The following is a 23876-nucleotide window of genomic DNA, read 5'->3' as shown; positions in this document are numbered from 1 at the left end:
TGGGTTAGACACATTTATTATCCTGGAGAGCCTCCTGTAGAGGCAGGAGGTAACTGGGACTCATCCTGGAGACATAGACACTGGTTGCAGTCACTTTAGGGGGCTCATTCTGCCATGAGGACACTGGTGCTGGCAAAGGACATTTTGGAATCCTCCCTCTAGCTTATTAGCACTGGGACCCAGGCCCACCCACCAGCCTGTAGGCACCAGTACTAAGATGCCTCAGGCCAAGCAGCTAATCAGGCAGGGACACAGCCCCAACCACCAGCAGCACTGCTGCATTAAGACTCTCTGAGCCTATAGCCACCGTGGGACAGGTCCTACCCACCAGACAGCTGACACACCAGTGCAACCATACTAGCCTGAGGCCACACCCCCCATGCCTCACAGCCAGAAATAGGGACCCAGCACCACCCACCAGTGGGCCCACACTAGCCTCAATAACTGGCTTCAACCACCAGTGGGTGGACACCAGCCCAAGGACAACTGTGACCCTGAAGCTTGTGATGTTATGATGCAGCTCACCCACCAGCAGACCAATGCCAGCACTGAGACACCTTGGACACCTCAGCCAGCCACCCCAGGAACCTGCCCCACCCACCAGAAGGTTGATGCCAGTTTTGGACCCCCCAGAACCCCAGCCAACTGTGTCATGAACAGGTCCTGTCCAGCAGTGAGAAAACTCCAGCTCTGGGAGTTAAGGCCCTGTAGCCAGAGACCCCAGGACCTGGCTTCACCCACCAGTGAACTAGCACTAGCCACTGGACCCCCAGGGGCCAGGCCCCACCTACCAGCAGGCTGACACCAGCTTTGGGAAACCCCAGACACTGCATCCAGCCATGTCAGGAAATGACCCCACCCACTAGCAGGACAACACTATATCCAAGATTATTGGGCCCACAACCACCCACCCCGGAACCCAGCTCCACATACCAGTAGGCCAGCACTAGCCCTGGAACCACCTAGGGCTTTGCAAACAGCCACATCATTACCAGGCCCTGCTCACCTGCAGAAGGCAGTTTTCCCAAAAGACAGGGCCTAGCAACCAAACTGGACAGACCACCTACAGTAGTCAGACTGCAAAAACAGAAGGATGCATACAGCTCAATAGGGGGCACACCTAACAATATATAGAACTGGTGATCAGAGAGTAGTGTGCTGCTGGGACAGATAGGACATCTCCTACAAAAAGCAACTTCTCCAAGGTCAGGAAACATAGCCAACCTACCAAATACATAGAAATAAAAATAACAAATTAGTCAAATAGAGGTAACAGAGGAATATATTCCAAATGAAAGAACAATAGAAAAAACAACAAAGTGAAGTGGAGATATGCAACCTCCCCAATAAAGCTTAAAGGTAATGATCATAAAGATTCTCAGACAATTCAGGAGAAGATTGGATGAACAGAGTAAGAAGGTAGAAGATTTTTAGCAAAGAGTTAGAAAATATAAAGAAGAACCAAACAGAGATGAAGAATACAATAACTGAAATAAAAAAACACACTAGAAGGAATCAACAGTAATTAGAAGAATGGATTCAGTAGCTGGATGACAGAGTAGTGAAATTCACTGAAACTGAGCAGAAAAAATAATAAAAAGAAATGAGGACAGTTAAAGAGACCTCTGGGACAACATCAAGCATACTAACATTCACATTTTAAGGGTCCCAGAAGAAGAGAGAAAGGGACAGAGAACTTATTTGAAGAAATAAGGGCTGAAAATATCCCTAACCTGGAAAAGGAAACAGACATCCAGGTCCAGGAAACACAGAGAGTTCCAAACAAGATGAACCAAAATAGGTTCACACAAAGGCACATTAAAATAACAATGTCAAAAATTAAACATAAAGAGAAAATATTAAAATAAGCAAGGGAAAGGAAACTAGTTACGTAAAAGAGACTTCCCATAAGGCTATCAGCTGACTTTTTGGCAGAAACTATACAAGCCACAGGGAGTGGCATGATAAATTAAAGTGATGAAGGAGAAAACCCTACAACCAAGAATACTCTACCTGGCAAGACTGTCATTCAGATTTGATGAAGAGATGAAAAGTTTTAAAGACAGGCAAAAACTAAAAGAGTTAAATAACACCAAAACAGCTTTACAAGAAATGTTAAAGGGACTTCCCCAAGTGAAAAAGACCACTAGATATATAAAAATTGAGAAAGAAAAAAATCTCATTGGTAAAGGAAAATACATAATGAAGGTAGTAAATCAACAACATATAAAGCTAGTTGGGAGGTTTAAAGACCAAAGTAGTAAAATCATCTAAACCACCATAAGTAGTTAAGGGATATTTTTTAAAAGTTGTAAAATATGAAACATTAAATGTGGGGTGGGAGGTGCAGGACTGTTAGAATGCATTTGAACTTAAGAAATGAACAACCCCAAATAATCACATATACATATAGAGATTTCTATACATAAACCTCATAGTAACCACAAACCAAAAACCTATAATAGATACACACTCAATAAAAGAGAAAGGAATCCAAAGATAACACTAATGATAGTTATCAGATCACAAAGGAAGAGAAAAAAAGAAGAAGAAAGGAGCAAAAAACAACCACAAAATGATCAGAAAACAATTAACAAAATGGCACTAAGTAGATAAATATTAATAATTACTTTGAAAGTTAATGGACTGAATGCTCCAGTCAAAAATCCACTCCACATAGAGTCACTGAATGGATAAAAAAACAAGACCAATATATATGCTGTCTACAAAAGACTCACTTCAGAAATAAAGACACCTGCAAACTGAAAGTGAGGTGTTGGGAAAAGTTATTCCATGCAAATGAAAATGAAAAGAAAGATGAGGTATCAATATTTATATGAGACAAAATAGACTTTAAAACAAAGACTGTAATAAGAGACAAAAAGGACATTACATAATGATAAAAGGATCAATCCACAAAGATATAACAATTGTAAATATATATGTACTCAACATAGGAACAACTAAATACATAGAGCCAATATTAACAGACATAAAGAAAGAAATTGACAGTAACACAATAATAGTAGGAGACTTTAACATCCCATTTAAATCAATGAATAGATCATCCAGACAGAAAATCAAAGAGTGGCCTTAAATGATGCATTATACCAAATGGACTTACTAGTCATATATAGAACATTCTATCCAAAAGCTGATGAATATACATTCTTTTCAAGTGTACATTGAACTATATTCAGGATAGATCCCGTGCTAGACCACAAAGCAAGTTTCTGTAAATTTAAGAAAACTGAAATCATTTTAAGCATCATTTCCGACCACAACACTTTGAGACTAGAAATTAATTACAAGAAAAAAACTGCAAAAACACAAACTCATGGAAGCTAAACAGTATGCTACTAAACAAAATTTAAAAATCAAAGAGGAAAAAATCAAAATTGAAATAAAAAAATATCAGAAGATTAATGGAAATGAAAAGAGAAGGATGCAAAATTTTATGGGAAGCAGAAAAGGCAGTGCTAAGAGGGGACTTTAGAGTGATATAAGCTTACCCCTGGAAACAAGAAAAATCTCAAATAAACAATCTAACCTGATACCTAAAGGAACCAGAAAAAGAAGAACAAACAAAACACAGAGTCATCAGAAGGAAAAAAATTATAAAGATCAGAGAGGATATAAATTAAATGGAGACTAAAAATAAATAAATAAATAAAAAGGTCAATGAAACCAAAACCTTGTTCTTTGAAAAGATAAAGGATCATAAAAGATTACTAAGAAAAACTATATGCCAATAAAATGGACAACCAAGAAGAAATGGACAAATTCGTAGAAATGTACACTTTCCCGAGATTGTACCAAGAAGAAATAGAAAATATAAATAGATCAAATACCAGTAATGAAATTGAATCCGTTAAAACAAACAAACAAACTACCAACAAACAAAAGTCCTGGACCAAACAGCTTCACAGGTGAATTCTAGCAAACATTTAGAGAAGAGTTAACATTTATCCTTCTCAAACTACTCCAAAAAATTGCAGAGGAAATAATGCTTTCAAACTCCTTCTACAAGACCAGCATCACCCTGAAACCAAAACCAAAGGTATCACACTAAAAAGAAAATTACAGGCCAATAGAACTGATTAACATAGATACAAAAATATCAACATAATATTTATAAACCCAGTTCAACAATACAGTAAAAGGATGATACAACATGATCAAATGGGATTTATCCCAAGGATGTAAGGATGGTTCAATATTCGCAAATCCATCGATGTGATACACCACATAAACAAAGTGAAGAATAAAAATTGTGATCATATCAATAGATGCAGAGAAAGCTTTTTATAAAATTCAACACCATTTTTGATCAAAACTCTCAACAAACTGGGAATAGAGGGAACATACATCAACATGATAAAGACCCTATATACCCCACAGCTAACATCACATTCAATGGTGAAAAGTTGAAAGCATTCACTCTAAGATCTGAAATAAGACAAGGATGCCTACTCTCACCACTTTTATTTAACATAGGATTAGAAGTCATAGTCACAACAATCAGACAAGAAAAAAGTTAGTAATTCAAATTGGAAAGAAATAAATAGAACTGTCACTGTTTGTCCATGACATGATAAAATACATAGAAAATCCTAATAACACCACCAAAAAACTACAAAGAATTCTGTAAAGTTCCAAGATACAAAATTAACATACAAAAATCTGTTATATTTCTATACACTAACAGTGAATGATTATAAAGAGAAATTAAGAAAACAATCCCATTTACAATTGCATCAAAAAGAATAAAATACCAAGGAATAAATCTAACTAATGATGTAAAAAACCTGTACTCAGAAAACTATAAGACATTGATGAAAAAGTTGAAGATGACACAAATAGGGACTTCCCTGGTGGCACAGTGGGTAAGATGCCACACTCCCAATGCAGGGGGCCCAGGTTCAATCCCTGGTCAGGTAACTAGGTCCCACATGCATGCCACAACTAAGAGTTCTCATGCCACAACCAAGGAGCCCATGAACTGCAACTAAGCATCCCGCCTACCACAACTAAGACCCAGTGCAACCAAATAAATAATAAATAAATAAAATATTTTTTAAAAAGATGACACAAACAGATAAAAAGATATATCATGTTCATAGATTGGAATAATTAATGTTGTTAAAATGACATACTATCCAAGGCAACCTACAGATTCATTGCAATCTGTATCAAAATCCCAATGGCATGCATTTTTCACAGAACTAGAGCAAATGATCCTAAAATTTATATGGAACCACAAAAGACCTCTAATAGCCAAAGCAATCTTGAGAAAAAAGAACAAAGCTGGAGGTATCACACTCCCAATTTCAAACTATACTACGAAGCTACAGTAATCAAAACAGTATGTTACTGGCACAAAAACAGACACATAGATTAATGGAACAGAATAGAGAACCCAGAAATGAACCCACACTTATATGGCCAATTAACCTACAACAAAGGAAGCAAGAATATACAATGGGGAAAAGACAACCTCTTCAATAAATGTGGTTGGGAAAACTGGACACCTACAAGCAAAATAATCAAACTGGACTACTCTCTCACACTATGCACAAAAATTAACTCAAAATAAATTAAAGACTTAAATGTAAGACCTGAAACCATAAAACTCTAGGAACAGGCATTATGTTCTTTGGTTCTGTTTTTTTTTTAATTAAAAAAAATTCAGGTAGTATGCTCTTTGACATTGGCCTTAGTAATACTTTTATTGGATATGTTTCCTCAGACAAGGGAAACAAAAGCAAAAACAAACAAATGGGATTCATCAAACTAAAAGTTTTGTACAGCGAAGGAATCTGTGAACAAAACAAAAAGGTCACCTACTGAATGGGAGAAGATATTGCAAACAGTATATCTGATAATGGTTTAATATCCAAAAAAATATTAAAAACTCCTAGAACTCAACATCAAAAAACATACAACCCAACTAAAAAATGGGAGAGGATCTGAACAGACGTTATTCCAAAGAAGACATACATTTGGTCAAAAGGCACATGAAAAGATGCTCAACATCATTAATCATAAGGGAAATGCAAATCAAAACCACAATGAAATATCACCTCACACCTGTCAGAATGGTTATTATCAAAAAGACAACAAATAACCAGTGCTGGTGAGGATGTAGAGAAAAGGGATCCCTGGTGCACTATTTGTGGGAATGTAAATAAGTGCAGCCACTATGGAATACATTAGGGAGGGTCCTCAAAAAATTACAAATAGAAATACAATACTATCCAGCACTTCTACTCCTGGGTATTTATTCAAAGAAAATGAAAACACTAATTAGAAAAGATATATTCACCTATGTTTATTGCAGCATTATTTATAATAGCCAAGATATGGAAGCAACCTAAATGCACATCAGTAGAAGAATGAATAAAGAAAATGTGGTCTATGTATACAATGGAATATTACTCAGCCATATAAATAGTGAAATCTTGCCATTTGCGACAACATGGATGGACCTAGAGGGTATTATGCTCAGTAAAATAAGTCAGACAAGGAAAGACAAATACTGTATGATTTCAATTATATATGGAATCTAAAAAACAAAACAATAAATAAACATAACAAAACAGAAGTAGGAACATAGAGAGAACAAATAGATGGTTGCCAGAGGGAGGTGGGTGGGGAAAGGAAAGAAATAGTTGAAAGAAAATAGAAGTACAAACTTCCAGTTGCAAAACAAATGAGTCACAGGTATGAAATACACAGTGTGGGGAATATAGTCAATAATTATGTAATATCTTTGTATGGTGACAGATCTTAACTAGACTTATTATGGTGATTATTTTGAAATATATAGCAATATTGAATCAATATATTATGTAACTATAAGATAAATAAGTACAATGTGATAAATGTAATTAATACTGCTGTATGTTATACATGGAAGTTGTTAAGAGGGTAAATCCTAAGTGTTCTCAGTACAAGAAAAAATACTTTTTTTTCTATTTCTTTAATTTTGTATCTATATGAGATGATGGGTGTTCATTAAACTTAAATTCCATGATGTATGTATGTCAAATCATTATGCTGTACACCTTAAGCTTATATAGTGTTGTATGTCAATTATCTCAATAAAACTGGAAGAAAAATTCAATTGACAAGAAAAGATGACTTTAATAAATAAAACACCAATTGCCTTTTCTTTGCTACTGTCTCCCTTTCTTTATTCCCAAGTTTCAGTATACTTACCTGAATCACACCTCCCAAGAAGGAAACAGCTGCAGCAACACCAATCCTTTGCATCTCAAAGTCAGATAAGCCCAGCACACTTGTGTTACTCTGTGTGGTAAGGTTCTGACTGTTCAGAGGGACAAGCCGTTCCACTGCATTAGCTGATATTAAGGATGTCAAGGCAAAGGTGCCTAAAGCGGGTGGGGGGGGGATCTTCTGTTAGTAACAGACTCAATAAACATTATTGGATTCCATCATTAAAGTTGAATCCATGTTGTAAAACCAAAACAGATTAGAAGCACTCTCCTCTGCACCCCCACTATTCCACCCTTCACTCCATGGAATAAACAGAAACTCACCTTTTTATACACAAATTTCTTCCACATACATCTACTTGCTATTCCCTCCTAGGCCATACATTTTCCTACCTCTCTGCAGACCTACACAGAGAATGTCCTCAAAACAGGGATTAAGATCATGGTGTGGATTTGAATCCAGCTCCTCCATTTATCACTATCACGATTTAGAGCACATTACTTTGAGTCTAAATCGCCTCATCCATAAAATGCAGGTAATAATGCCTATGTTTTAGAGTTTGAGGAGAATATAAATGAGATGATAAATATGAAGACCTCAATAGGCTCAGTGGAAAATATGACTCTTTGCTGAATCTGGGGCTCATTGACTGAAATTCTTGCTCCTCCAATCTACTTATAAAAACATCCTTGTCTTTCCTGGTCTGGCTCAAATTCCATATTCAACATAGATCATCCCAGATTCCCCAGTCAGTCCAGGTTAAATATTTCTATTCCCTGTGCTCTCATAACAGAGTACACCTTTATTATAGTATAACAACAACATGCTGTGGCCCATAAAATGATGAAACATACCATTTCTGTCTACTGTAACTAGATAAGTTTCAAAGGTATATCCCAGGAATTGTCCTGGCCTCACACAAATGCAGGACCATTTTCAGTGTGCTCCCCTCTTCCTGCCAAGAGTTCTGATGCTCTTATCTTGGCACAGCATGTCTGAGAATGTAGCCACACCAGCAGGGAAATGTCATTTCCCAAAGAGAGGGTTCAGCAATTTTGGATTAAAGAAACAAATTGCAGCATGGTAAAAACATTCCCCCAACCCTTTACCTAAAGACCTTACTTTGCCCCAGGTCATAAATGACACGGTGTGAAAAAGGGCCTGTCACAAGATATAGACATCTCAACAAATGGTATGCAGCCTCATAGGGCAAGAGAGCTAAGTCAGGCAGAAACAAAGTCTCAGTGGAAAGCTGACGCAGAAAATCCTTTGGTTTTAGAGGATAAGTGAGGCAGTATGTGCTGTGATTCAGAATAGTATGGTGATTGTAGCCTCCAATAAACCTCACCTTAAATCTCAGTACCACCATCTCAATATCTTTATCTAAAGACAGAAAGCATTCCTCACCCAATGGGGTTGTGATGAGACTTAAATGAAATAATGTACTATACCACATATCCCAATATATTGCATGTAGCTGACACCTAAAAAAGGTAATTCTTAATAAGATTAAAACCGGAATGCTCTGTTATAGTCTGTTATTCAATGTTCACTGTTCCGTTGAATTGATGGTATATAAATACATAGAGCAAATTGCATAAAGTTCTCTTAGGGAGCTAAGTCATTCTCAATAAATCATCAATAAATATCAACTGTCATGATCACTGTTCTCATCATAAAGTACTAAATTAAGAACACATCAAGGACCAAATATATATAATGATTAGAGACAAGATTCTGACATCAAGGATTGGCAATGCCAAATAAGGAATATTTGCCATAGGATCTGCCCTTGCCTTATTTTTTCAAGGTATGCTACAACAGAATTTCTCAAAGTCTTATATTCCTGAAAGTGAAGAAGTGTGTATTTTGGCCTTTAAATCTAGAACATAGAGCAAAATGATTTGTACAAAAGCCACTGAACAAATGACTAGAGAACTGAGAACAAAAATGATCTAGAGTTAATTTTTGTGTAGGCCTAGCTTTCCTAAGATTTGAAAGAAGATAAGAAGGAATTGAATGGTAAGAGAGAACAGCCAACAAAAATGTTTTGTTGAGAAAAGAAAAGTGAGTCTCATCTGTGTGTGAGTCACATCCCAAGAACTTCTTTAGAGAGAGACATTGCCAGAAATGGCTATGGGGTTACTTACTGTGTCAACATGGTTATGGGAGTATTGCCTCTTTTCAAAGGATGACACTTTGCTGTTTCTGAGATAGTTGAGAACAATCAAGGATGTTGAGGCTGCTGGTGACTATATGATGATGTTGTGAATGACATTTTACCTTCTCTATCTTATTGGTCTTGCTTGTCTTTATCTCCTCCCTACTACTCCTCTGCTCTTTCCTTCAATTTCTCAATGTTTCATTCTGGTTAGGCTTTAAACCTACTAGTGGTACCCTTAAATACCACTAAACCCATCTAGTAGCTTAAGAGTGGGTGGCAAGACCTAATAGGAAGTGAATTGAGGCCTCAGAATTGGACAGGGCTAAGTTCAAATTCCTGGTCAAGGTACCTAACCTCTCTCAGCTTGCTTATTTGTAAGATGATGATAAAATATCTAGCTACAAAATCTGGGTAGAGATTAAGTGATATTTCATATATAAAAACATCTGTCACAATTCCTACCACATTTGGTAAATAATTGTTTGCTTATTTTCTTTTCTTCTACAGAGAATTCTATTGTCTCCCTAATCTTTTCTCTAAATTAATGAACATATTTTTCTCTTTAAAATTTTTTTCTCTAATTTAGAAGATAATTATATCCTACAAATTGTCACATATGGGTTATCTTCAACAATTTTGTTTCCACTGGACTGATACCCAAGTTTCTGTTCTTTTCCTTTTTAGTCTAAGATATGTTCTTTGCAAGTCACAAGAAGCAATCAATGATTTATTCCTTTTTAAAATATATATGTATTTTAAATTAAAATAAGAAAATTGTGCTGTTAAAAATATAGCACATTTGGTGTCTTTATATTCTAGCTTTTGAATTATTTGCTTTTAAAGATACCTCAAGCATTATTTATTATTGCATTTAGTAATTCATTATTGCATTCTGATTACCTGAGTTGGAGGGAAAATCCCAGATAATGTGATTTTTCTTTATGAAAGCAACATCAATCTCTTAATAGTAAAATAGAAGTAGGCATTCCCACACACATATATACACCAAAATAAAGTACAATAATATTATTTAAAAGAAAAATATGTTTCTATACTAAATGTTTGCAGAAAATTTAGGTTGATTCCTATAATTAAGATCATAGGAAGTTCAAAAATAATTAGTTTGTATATTTCTCCTGATATATATATTATATTTAATATTATTAAATTTGCTAAATACAGAACCTTATACAAGTGGTAATGTGTATATATATAAATATAATACCATGAGGAAAAAGGATCATTTCTTCTTTACTGATTCTAAAGAATTCTAAATCTGTTGGGATAAAAAGAGAAATGAGGAGATCCAGCTGGCTCTGTCTTTTGGAGAAGTGCTTATGCAGAAATAAAATGCCTTAAGCATTTATTGTGCTATACAGTATCTATAGTAAAGCCTGTAAATTATATGTATTTTGAAATGTATATTATTTACCTAGTAGACTACGAGATTCCTATAGCTGTTAATAATATTTGTTAAATCCAAAGTTTTACATAAACGGCAATTTCAAAACCACGTCACCAGTAAAATGTTTATGATTCCTTAGGAAATAAAGTGGTTTATGTAAATACATACTTAGGTATATCAAGTTAAGTATTTTTGACTTCTTAAAGTAATTATGGTCTATTGGGAATTTTTTTTTTTTACCTTTTCTTTTATCCTTTGTTTAACAGAGGAGATGTTTTGAGTTCAGCTCTAAAAATAATCTGCTTTTTCTTTCTAATGACATATTTAAATGTTTTGAAGAATGAAAATAAATTTCCTAGGAAATTAGGGAGCAGGAAATTTTGAATATAATAGGCTTCAAGAACTTCTGATTCATTATTGTGCTTTTCTCCCTTTACATCAACACAAAAGGAAACTGCATTCTTGAGCAGCTGATTGTAAAGAGGAAAAGCTTGGGCTTCAGGTTTGACCACACCTGGCTTGTAATCCATGCATCTACAACTTAATCTGTGCTCTCACAGAAAACTTTATGAAATTAAGAGGTATTTTTAACCTAAATATGCAAATAATGATGTCTATTTAAAATAATTGTATTAAGATAAAATAGCACATGTAAAGCTCTTAATAAATCATCTAATAAATAGTACACCTAAGGTTCTCAAATTTAAGTACATATCTACACATACATGTGTAGATAGATGCATTATTTTAAAAAACTGGAGATTGTGTGAAAATGCTGATTCTGATTGAATAGATCTGAAGTGGGATTTTGCATTTCTAGCAAGATTCCACATAAAACTGATCCTGCTGGTTCGTGGACCATACGTTAGGTAGCAGTGTTGTAAATGTCTGATAATTGTTGATCCTAACCTCCATGACAAAGTTGATTATATAAGAAGCCAAATTTACATAAATAAGACATTATTTTATAGGTTAATTTCTGCATGAGAAAATGCATGTATCAATGTGGTAGGCAGAATTATGGCCTTCCAAATGCATCCACATCCTGTAAATACCTTATGTTACATGTCAAAGGGTAATTAATGCTGCAGATGGAATTAAGGTTGCTAATAAACTGACCTTCAGATAAGGAGATTATCCTGGATTGTCTAGGTGTACCCAGTGTAATCACAAGGGTCCTTTAAACATGGAGGATGGAAGCAAAAGATCATAATCAGAAAGAGATTTCCCTGCTGACTCTGAAAATGAAGCATTTGAGCCAAGAATTCAGGAAGCTTTTAGAAGGTGGAAAAGTTAAGAAAACCAAATTGTTCTCTAGAACCTCCAGAAAGAAATGCAGCTCTACTGACATCTCAGTTTTAGCCCTGTGGGCCTCATTTCAAACTTCTGATCTCTAAAACTATGGGATAATAAATTTTTCTTGTAGGAAATAAAGTTTTCTTCAATAACACAAACTGACCACTGAAGAAATAGACACAAAATGGTATTACTTGCTTACAGACTGATATCTTGCATAAACAAAATGGATAAAAATGCGTCTATGGATATTTCCTCTTGAGTACTTTTATTATTATTACCATAATATTTAAGATTAAGGTATCATTTTTGTAATGATAGCAGCTTTTATTAATTTTTATGTAGCAAGTAATAAATTAGACACTTGTACATTAATTATGTTATCAATATAATCATGATTTTTTTTGACATTTTACTATCAAGAAAGCAGCAAATAGACCTTTAAAACTTTGCCCAAGCTCATGCAGATAGCAAACACTAAATGTGACACACACCCAGGTCTATCTAACTTCCAAGCCTTTGTTTTTAACCAGGCTGCTCTATTATCAGATTACTTGTTCACATTTTATTTGGTAATGAAATGCTAGGCAATGTAAGAGATATACTAATTAGAGGGCATTGTAGAACCTAGCTTGGAAGAAACTTAAAACATTGTTTAATCTAAATATTAATTACATGGAAAATAATTTTCAATATTTGAGTAACTAAATTTTATAGTCTTTTCCTCAGAGTGCTTATTTTCATTTCATTGTAAATTCAGAACATTTATCCTTCTCTTACAGTCTTTTTACAACTTAAAAATGAACAGAATCTTTAACAATAACCTTGGTTACATAGTAATATAGCAATAAATCACAGTATGTGTTGAGGCACAGAAAGTTAAATGTCTTGCCCTAATATTTGCTGATATTATTTGCTGATAATATTTGCCCTAATATTTTCAGTAGTAAAGTAAGAATTACATTGGAAATGTAATCAGTAACAAATGATCACTTCTGAGTCCCCTTCATTAGTAATATGAGAAGCATAAGCATAAACAGAAATTATTACCTGTGGCAACATGACGTCCCATTCCAAATATGGCATAAATGATGGCAGGAAACAGAGACCCATACAAACCAAACACGGGGTGCACAGATGAGAGAACAGCAAAGGCCAACCCTATGAAGAAGAACCAGAGTAAATAGGACCATCTTATAACCCCAAGATACAGTCCATTACAAAGTAGAATGGATATTGGTTTATTTAATATGAAAGGAATTATGATTTAATTATTCTACTTGCTCAGTGAAAGACTAGCATCATTGTCCTAAATAACAGAAAATTCACTTATTAGCTCATATTTACATTTCAATTCTAAAACCATTCTTTTTGGCCTACTACTTTTTACTTGATTACAGAGATGGCTACAAGAAGACATTAGCTCAGAGTGTCTTCCTGGTAAAAGTGAGAATCATTTTCACATGTTCATTCTATTCACACAATAGCATCTGTGAGATAGGCAGAACTAGTAGCAATACCACTGACAAATAAGAAGCCTGACATGAAATGTAATTAAGGCTGGGGCAAAAAGGATTCACACATTCAAAGGTGCCTGGTTGGCTGGCTAGCTGGCTGGCCTAAGATTGTGTATCCCAGTATTGGGCCAGTGTGTGAATTCGTGAATGTCTCATAACTGGACCCCAGCCTGTATTCAGGTACAATTTCTTAGAGTGAAAAAAACTCAACTTTGCTTATTCAAAGAATAAGTAAGGTGTACCTTAAAACTGTTAATTTTTGTTCTCCTTAGATACTACTACCTGCACAGTTTGTTTGTCACAGGCACATAGAAAATTTTCCTAGACATGTCTAAATTACCACTAGCCATTTAAACGTGACCAAAGTGTGCATGAGTATAAATTGATTAAAGTGATCTTGTATGCCGCTGATCCTTGGCATTAAACAGGTAGTTCTGAGGCAGGAGATAGATGGACTCCAGGATAGAGATTTACAACTTGCCTGCCTGTTTACATTCCCTGGGGAGAGGAAAAGATGGGCTTCAGGCTGGACACTTACAACTAGCCTCCTGTTTATATTTCCTGAGACAGGACATAAGTGGGCTCCAGGTTAGATATTTACAACCAGCCTCCTGTTCACACTTTGAAATAGAAATAACAACAGAACTGGTTAAATAGCTAGGTTTTGTCTCCTGAGGACACTGTAAGATAACAGTCATGGCAGGAACAGAGAGGGGCTAAACCCTGTCCGAGTAAAGATCAAGAGGTCATGCATTTCCCATCCTTGGGGCAAGGGAGACACTGCACATGCGCAGAAAGGCTCAAAAAGGAGGGGGCACCACCCCATAATATGTGACTCTAAGGCCACTCTTGGGCTGAAATCCATTTTGGAAAAAAGTTGGGCATGCATATTGGGAAGCATCCTATGGCAGGTCAGGTGTGGAAGAAGAAAACAGATAATTGACCAAAGGTAAACAAAGACCCTGAAGAACTGCCCTATATAAGTGACTTAACCACCTCTTTACCGCTTTCCTCATTAGGGAGGATGCCCACACCCTTTCTCTCTGGATGTACGTCTCTGCCTTGCTTCTATCTTAACTAAACAATTTCTTTGTGTTCTATCTCACTTGTTGTGCTATGTCTCTAATAATAAACTTTGTACCTGTTTTTACAGTTTTTGCCTCCATGAGAAATACATTTTTAACTGGGGGCGAGAACCAAGGAAAAATAACTTCTAGCCTCTAGCCCTTGGTGGTCTGGTGGCTAAAGTTCCTGGTTTTCATCCAGGCTACCCAGGTTCAATTCCTGGGCAGGGAATTAAGCCACTGCTCACTGCTGCCTCTCCAAGATCAGTTCAGCTAGGTTCTGATAATCCATTCAAGTTTACATGGTTTAATGATAGCCATTTGATTGAGCATAATGGACTTGACAAGCTACAAAAAGATTTGAGGAAGGAGCTGGCATTAGAACCTAGATTACCTGAACATTAGGCCAGTTAATTATTCACACTATGGAGCCTGGCAATCTGGTTCCCATATCAGTACTTTTTACTGTTTAACTCTTACTATTTTAAAGTTAAGTTTAATCTCTTTAAAATAAATAAACTCTAGTTTTACATCAAATATTTTGTTTCAAGAAGTACAAGATATTTATTTCAGTTACAGTTAAAATGCATGAAAGATCTACCAATAACCAGTTCCTTCTTCAGTGTTAAAAACCTGCTTGGGTTGCTTGTTTGCTGACAATGTATTCCTAAAAGTTTGGTGAAGACAAATAAAAAGTTGTTATAGAAGAGTTACTGACAGAGGCTGCTCTAGAATTTCACACAGGCAGGATGTGAGGCAGCAATCTTGCTGTTGAGAAAGGTCTCCAAGCCAGGTTAGCATTGTAAAGTTAAACTTTCCCCCACCCCAATAACAAACACCTCCTGGCATTTATTATAGTGTAAGCAACTGTGTAAGAATATTGTGTGCATTAAATCAGTCATATGGAAAGCTAAAAAGCAACTTTTTCTCATCCATTTTCAGAATGAGTTACTTGATAAAAATTACCTATCAAGAGACAGAAATACAGAGTGCTTCCAAGTAAGAAAAAATGTTGCCCACATTTCAGATCACCCAGATCTACTAAATCAGTGATGGGGGGAAAGGGAAATATGTATGTGGCATATTTAACAAAAGCACCTTGGCTGAATTGCATGGACACTAAATTCTGAAAGATGTGGTAAATACCAACAGAATCAAGTTTGCCAGAAGTACCCTACTTGGCTACATTTCTACTCCACCTGCAACAGCAAACGTAAATACAAAACTAGAAGCAGTCAGAATGGCCATCATCAAAAAATCTAGAAACAATAAATGCTGGAGAGGGTCTGGAGAAAAGGGAACACTCTTGCACTGCTGGTGGGAATGTGAATTTGTACAGCCACTATGGAGAGCAGTATGGAAGTTCCTTAAAAAACTACAAGTAGAACTAACATATGACCCAGCAATCCCACTATTGGGCATACACCCTAAGAAAACCATAATTCAAAAAGAGTCATGTACCAAAATGTTCATTGCAGCTCTATTTACAATAGCCCGGAGATGGAAACAACCTAAGTGTCCATCATCGGATGAATGGATAAAGAAGATGTGACACATATATACAATGGAATATTACTCAGCCATAAAAATAAATGAAATTGAGCTATTTGTAATGAGGTGGATGGACCTAGAGTCTGTCATACAGAGTGAAGTAAGTCAGAAAGAGAAATGCTAACACATATGTATGCTAACACATATATATAGACACAGACCTACTAGAGAATGGACGTGAGGATATGGGGAAGGGGAAGGGGAAGCTGTGACAAAGCGAGAGAGTGGCATGGACATATATACACTACCAAACGTAAAATAGATAGCTAGTGGGAAGCAGCCACATAGCACAGGGAAATCAGCTTGGTGGTTTGTGACAACCTAGAGGGGTGGGATAGGGAGGGTGGGAGGGAGGAAGACTCAAGAGGGAAGAGATATGGGAACATATGTATATGCATTCACTTTGTTATAAAGCAGAAACTAACACACCATTGTAAAGCAATTATACTCCAATAAAGATGTAAAAAAAAAAAAAAAAACTAGAAGCAGCTGGATTCTCTCCTCTTGCCTTGTGAATAGGTACTTTTTGTCTGCTTTATTACAAAACTCATCTCTCTCTCTCTGTTCATCCCAAGTGAGATCTATAAAAAATTAGTTCAAAAACAGAATTTCTTTGGATCTCATATTCCTATCAAATTAAAATAGGAATAATCATGGAAAACATTTCTAACTGCAATCTTTAAAAGATCTCTAGACCTATAAACGCAAAATATCACCTCAGTAGATTTTACAAGAATGATCTCAAAGACCAGAAATCATGTAGACACTTCCTTAATCTCAAATGACACTGATACTGAGCTTTCACATTAAGCAAATGTACACTCTCAATGAGAATCTACTTCTCTGCTAATATGACAATGAACAATGGCCAAAATGAAGGAATGAACTAATTCAGAAATACAATGCTTTAAATTTCAAGTAGCCCTTCCATAGATAAAAACTAAAAAACCCAAACCACCCTCCCATACCCACCTCCAAAAAGGAGAGGAAACAGCATAAAGTTTTCTTTCTCTGATTCATTTATTATTCTGGTTCATACTGTAACCAACATACATATTTTCATACAAACTAAAATATGTTAAATCCTCCAAAAATAATGAAAATACTAACTAGTTAGAGTCACTTACAAATTAGTAGAATTATCTACACTTTTCTCCATGTTTAATAAAACAGGGTGTTCAATTCAATCAGAGCAGAATTAGAACTCTCTATTACTTTGGGGGAAAATTGCTGCAAATACTGATAGATATTGGTATTATTTAATCTCACTTAGATAAGAGCAAAAGCAGCACAACAAACAAAAGTATAGAAGAATAAAAACAAAATGGGGGGCTTCCCTGGTGGTGCAGTGGTTGGGAATCTGCCTGCCGATGCAGGGGACACAGGTTCGAGCCCTGGTCTGGGAAGATCCCATATGCCGCGGAGCAATTAAGCCCGTGAGCCACGGCTACTGAGCCTGCGTGTCTGGAGCCTGTGCTCTGCAACGGGAGAGGCCGCAACGGTAAGGGGCCCGCGCACAGTGATGAAGAGTGGTCCCCACTCGCCACAACTGGAGAGGGCCCTCACACAGAAACGAAGACCCAACACAGCCAAAAATAAATAAATAAATTTATTAAAAATAAAAAAATTGGGTATTAGGGCAAAGGGTGTCAAAAGGGGACAGAGGAGGAATGAGAGGAGAAACGGAGAGAGACAGAGATTGATTGATTGATTGGAGGAGAAAACCCATAATGAGATCTTTAGATAGCTGATTTTTTAAAAAAATCAAAAATCATGTATTGGTAATGCAAGTCTGATATATCCATTAAAGAATGATCACTAGAAGACTTTGAAAGATGCAATTTTTAAGAAAACATGTTTTATAGGTGTGATAACGGTTATTAAAGTAGAAGAAACTCCATATTCCCATGTCAATATTATCAGCAGTTTCAGGGCTTATGAACACTCCCCACCTTTTGAGGGACCCTGAGTGTGAAGTTGGACATTTACCACTGGCAACACTTGCTCCTCCAACCCAGGCTACTGTGAAAATGGCTTCCCTAGACAGAGTGCCTGACCCCTGCTAAGGAAGAACACAAAAGCAGGTAGTTAGCTCACTCTGCCTCTGCACTAACCACAATCTCTTGGCTGAGATTGCTAGAAAGTGACCAATCACTGCTAGTGAGAATGAGAACTGTTTATCACAGAGATGATATGTTATATTTTAAGATACATATTTTTATTTCAGCTTCAGACCAGTTTTATTTGGATTTGTATGACAGCAATTATTTAGAAAATTAAAGAAACCTGGAACTGCAAAAGATCATGTCTAGAAATTGAATAGTGTATCTGAAGTTGTTAATTAGTGCTGGAACTACATACAGAGAGCTGCTCTATTGGGGACTTTATATTTTCTTGGCTTAGTGACCTCACTTCTTTATTGAGAGCCCAGGCAGCTAAGACTCAGAGGCACTGGTTTATTCCCCTCAAGCATGAACACAAGAACAGCAGTATTTCATAGACTGTAGCATTTAGTTATGGAGCTTCAAATACTACCCAGAAAACTACAGTTACCACAACTCAATGAAACAACTATTCCAGTAGAATTCACTGCTCCCAGAATGTCAATCCTTTTCGTGAAACACCTTTGGGCTTTCTTAGGGGTTGAACTGTTCCTCACTCTGATTCATATGTTGAAATCCTAATTCCTAGCACCTCAGAATATGGCTTTATTTGGAAATAGGGTCATTGCAGATGTAATTGTGTAGGAATTCACAAGGTTGTAGGATGCAGTCATCCCAGAATACAGTGGGTTTATAATCCAATATGACTGATAAAAGAATGCCATATGAAGAAACATAAGCACACAGGAAGAATGCCATACAAAGATGAAGGCAGAAATCAGGATAATTATTCTGCATGCCAAGAACACCAAAAGTTGCCAGCAAACCACCAGAAGCTAGGGGAGTGGCACATTAACAAATTATCCCTCACAGCTCTCAGAAGATATCAACTCTGCTCATACCTCGACTTTAGAATTCTAGCCTCCAGAACTGTGGGGCAATAAATTTCTGTTGTTTAAGTCACCCAGCTTATGGTATTTTGTTACAGGACCCCTAGCAAACATACAAGTATTAGTTTTTGGAAGGAGCAGAAAGTAAGAGGTCATTTGATGCTGTGGTGTTCAATCTCACATTCTGAACAGGACTGAAACACTTATCCTTAAAAAATATTAAATAATATTTCCAACTTTGAACTTCCAATTCATAATCCCTAAATCTATATAATATCATTAAAAATTTGTATTTTGAATCATCTCAAATAGCATCTAAGCAATTTAGTTCCTAAATAATGAGTGTCTAGAAATTAAGTTGCTAAATGTTAAAGATAGTCTTCTGAAGACTGCTTACTCAAAACTCAGAAGTGAAAGGTAAAGTCCCATTCAATCTCTATTATACATGGTACCATCACTAGAAGTTGTGTTGGCAGGAGTCTCAAGGGCACTATTCTTAGTACTCAGCTTCTATAACTTTAAGGAAATGGAGCTTACTGAGTGTCTAAAGGCAAATGTGAGTAAATTTGGGCCAACCACATTTGGAACAGTGGTCAGTCTTTCAAGGCTTTGTAGAACTGAGTTTCTACAAGAAGTAAATTCTTCCACAAGAAGTAATACAAGTTAATTGTCTCATTACTTTCTCCAATTTCTGGTACACAAGAAAGAAAATAGTTGTAAAAATACTAAGAAAGCTGAACCCATGCTGACCTGTTCAAGCAAAGCTCTTACAGGTTCTTGGCCTCTGCAGCCAGCCCACATCTAACCTCACCTGCTGCTAGATCATTCAGTAGCCTTGTGTAAATTAGAAAAAGGGACCCCCTGCTAGATGATCTAACCAACTTTATTTGTGAACAATAACTGAGGAAATGCCACTCTCCAAAAACCACTGATAGCTTTCCCCTATCTTCTACAAAAATGCGAAGCTTTGGTCAATTCTGAAAATGTTCATTTCTCAAAATCATGTTAAAGCACTGGATTCATGTTTTGGAAGTTGCCAAAGAGAAACCAAACAATGATTTTCAATTCTAAATGTTGATCTCACAGGTGAATTACTGCATTTGGCTATAGTAGAAGAGGAGATATTTATTTTAAAACCAAAGATAAGATTTTTATCCTAATAAGTCAGACTACATGATAAATCATAGCATTATCCCACCAGAGTGCATCCCTGTGCACAATCACAAGGGAGCTAAGCTGGATCCAGGGAAGAGTCCACCATCATTGAAGAGCTTCCTATGCATTCCTGTTCACATTTGGGAGGGGGCAGCTCAGGGGTGTGGCACCAACCTCTCTGGCCCTGACCCAGCCTCTAACCAAGGTGCACACACTGGGGAAAAAGTAAAATCAGCATGGAAGTTCAGCCCCAAGCCCTCAGGCCATAGCTACCTCCCACCTTCACCTCAAACCAAGGTGGAGACTGCCATCACACTCGAGAAACCCAACTTTGCTACTGCTCCAGCCCCTCAGGCCCCAAACCCAATTGGACTGTGATGACCACTGAGCATAGTAGAAGCCTGACTTGCACCTGGCTCTGGCTCAGACCCCTCCAACTCCAGACCACCCACTAAGGTGGTGGCTGCCAGCACAGAGGAAGAGGAGCTCACGATAACCTCAGATACAGTTCTCCCACCAAAGACACGGGCACATGCAGACTACATAGGGATGCTCATACACAAGGACACTGGGAACATGCAGACTGCATAGGGATGCCTTCAAGATCAGGATAGGTAAGTGTTTCACAACATTTCATAGAGTGAGAGAAAGTTAAACAAATTAAGAAGACAGAAGAATATGTTTCACATGAAAAAATAAGAAAAAATCCCTGAAAAAAACCTAATGAAACAGAGATAATTTACCTAATAAAGAGTTCAAAGCAATACTAATAAGAATGCTAACTGAACTGGGGAAAAGAACAGATTAACATAACGAGAATTTTAACAAAGAACTGGAAAATATTATAAAGAATCAGTCAGAGCTAAAGAAACAATAACTGAAATTAAAAATACACAGGAGGGAATTAATAGCAGATTAGGTGATACAGAAAAATGCATAAGTAATCTGCAATACATAATAATGGAATTCACACAGTCAGGAAAGCAAAACAAAAAACAAAAATAATGAGGACAGTTTAAGAGACCTCTGGTACAACATCAAGCATACTAACATTCACATTATAGGGGTTCCAGAAGGAGAAGAGAGAGAGAAAAGAGTTCAAAAAATATTTGATGAAATTATGACTAAAAACTGAAGAATTAAACAGATGTCCAGGTACAGGAAGAACAGAGAGTCTCAAATAAGATGAAGTTAAAGAGACCCACACAAAGATATATCATAACTAAAATGGCAAAAGGTAAAGATTTAAAGACAACAAAAGGAAAAAAAGAGTCACATACAAGGGAAACCCCAGAAGACTATAAGCAGATTTTTCAGCAGCAACTGCAGGCCAGAAGGGAGTGGTGTAATATAATTAAAGTCCGGAAAGAAAAAAAATGTACGACCTAGGATACCGTCTCCAGCAAGGTTATCAATCAAAACTGAAGAAGCTATAACTTCTTAGAGAAGCAAAAAATTAAAGTGTTCATCAATACTAAATTGACTTGACAAGAAATGTTAAAGGGTCTTCTTTAAGTGAAAAAGAAAAGTCCACAACAATAAACAAGAAATTACAGGAGGGGGAAAATTCCACTGGTAAAGGAAAATTTAAAGACTGTGGTTCAATGATTGAAATAAGCTAGTACCAAGGTTAAAGACAAAATTTGAAAAATCAGCTATGATTACAATAAACAGTTAAGGGACCGACATGAAGATGTAAAATATGACATCAAAAATACAAAGTACTGTTGTGGGGAAGGAGAAAAATATGGAACTTTTAGAATGTGTTTAAGTTAAATAAGTATCAGTTTAAAATAAGTAGATATAGTTATAGTTCAATATATATGAACTCTATGGTAACCAGTAATCAAAAACTTACAATAGATATACAAAAACTAGAGAGAAAGGAACATAAACATAATACTAAAGAAAATCATCAAACCACAAGTGAAGATACTAAAAGAAGAAGAAAAGAACAGAGAAGAACTACAGGAAAACAAATAACAAAATGGCAATAGGTATATAACAAACAATCAATTTAAATGTAAATGCACTAAATGTACCAATCAAAAGACAAAGGGTGGCTGATTTTATAAAACAAAACCAAAAACACCATTATATATGCTTCCTACAAGAGATTCACTTCAGAGCTAAGAAACACACAGACTGAAACTGAGGGGATGGAAAATGATATTCCATGCAACAGGAAATGAAAAGAAAGCTCAGGTAGCACTATTCATATCAAAGTGAACTTTAAAACAAAGTTTATAATAAAAGATAATGAAGGATATTATATAATAGCAAATCAATCAGTACAAAAAGATGAAACAATATTCACAAACATATATGCACCTAATGTAAGAGCACCTAAATATATAAAGCAAATATTAACAGACACAAGGAGAAATTGACAGTAACACAATAATAGCAGGGGACTTTAACACCCCACATACATCAATGGACAGATCATCCAGACAGAAAAATCAATAAGGAAAGAGTGGCCTTAAATAACACAGTAGACCAGTGGGACTTAATAGATATCTACAGTACATTCAATCCCAAAACAGCAGAATACACATTCTTTTCAAGTGCACATGGAATTTCTTCAGGGTAGATCATATGGTAGGCCAGAAAACATGTCTCAACAACCTTAAGAGGATAGAAATTATATCAAGCATCTTTTCCAACTACAATGGTGTGAAACTAGAAATCAATTATAGAAATAAAAATGGAAAAACACAAACATGGGGAGACTAAACAACATGCTACTAAAAAACCAATGTATCAATGAAGAAATCAAAGTGGGAACCAGAAAATACCTTGAGATGAATGAAAATGAAAACACAAATTTCCAAAGTCTATGAGACACAGCAAAACAGTTCTAAGAGAAGATTATAGTGATTAATCCCTACCTCAAGAAACAAGAAAAATCTCAAATAAACAACCTAATCTACCATCTAAACGAATTAGAAAAAGAAAAACAAGCAAAGCCCCAAAGTAAGCAGCAGGAAGGGAATAGGAAAGATCAGAGAGGAAATAAATAGAAACGAAAAAGCAACAGAAAAAGAATCAATGAAACCAAGAACTGGTTTTTTGAAAGGATAAACAAAATTAATAAACCTTCAGCCAGGCTCACTAAGATGAAAAGAGAGGAATTAGAAAAAGAACAAACAAGCTCAAAGTCAGCAGAAGAAAGGAAATAATAAAGACCAGAGAATAAATAAATAAAATAGAGATCAAAAAGGCAATAGATCAAAGAAAATAAGAACTGGTTTTTGAAAGGATAAACAAAATTAATAAATCTTTAGCCAGGCTCATTAAGAAGAAAAGAGAGGACCCTAATAAACAAAATAAGAAATGAAAGAGGAGAAATAACAACCAATACCACAGAGACACAAAAAACTGTAAGAGAATAATATGAACAGTTATATACCAACAAATTAGACAACCTAGAAGAAATGGTCAAATTTCTAGAAACATACAACCTACAAAGACTGAATCAAGAAGAAACAGA

The 23876-nt window shown here is 36.0% G+C and overlaps 1 protein-coding gene across 1 annotated transcript in view; it reads right to left on the bottom strand.

Annotated features, from left to right (window-relative positions):
• SLC26A7 (solute carrier family 26 member 7) overlaps positions 1 to 23876 on the bottom strand; it is a 180384-nt gene that overhangs the window by 126841 nt on the left and 29667 nt on the right. The window contains exons 2-3 of the mRNA XM_027131385.1: positions 13155 to 13265; positions 7222 to 7394 (exon numbers count right to left, since the gene is read on the bottom strand). Of these exons, the coding sequence (XP_026987186.1) occupies positions 7222 to 7394; positions 13155 to 13265 (284 nt within the window). The remainder of the gene's footprint in view (positions 1 to 7221; positions 7395 to 13154; positions 13266 to 23876) is intronic.

Source organism: Aethalodelphis obliquidens, unplaced genomic scaffold (assembly GCF_003676395.1).
Source record: "Aethalodelphis obliquidens isolate GAN/ISIS:26980383/991018 unplaced genomic scaffold, ASM367639v1 scaffold39, whole genome shotgun sequence".
Classification (NCBI taxonomy): Eukaryota; Metazoa; Chordata; class Mammalia; order Artiodactyla; family Delphinidae; genus Aethalodelphis; species Aethalodelphis obliquidens.
This window is presented reverse-complemented; position numbering and strand designations above follow the sequence as displayed.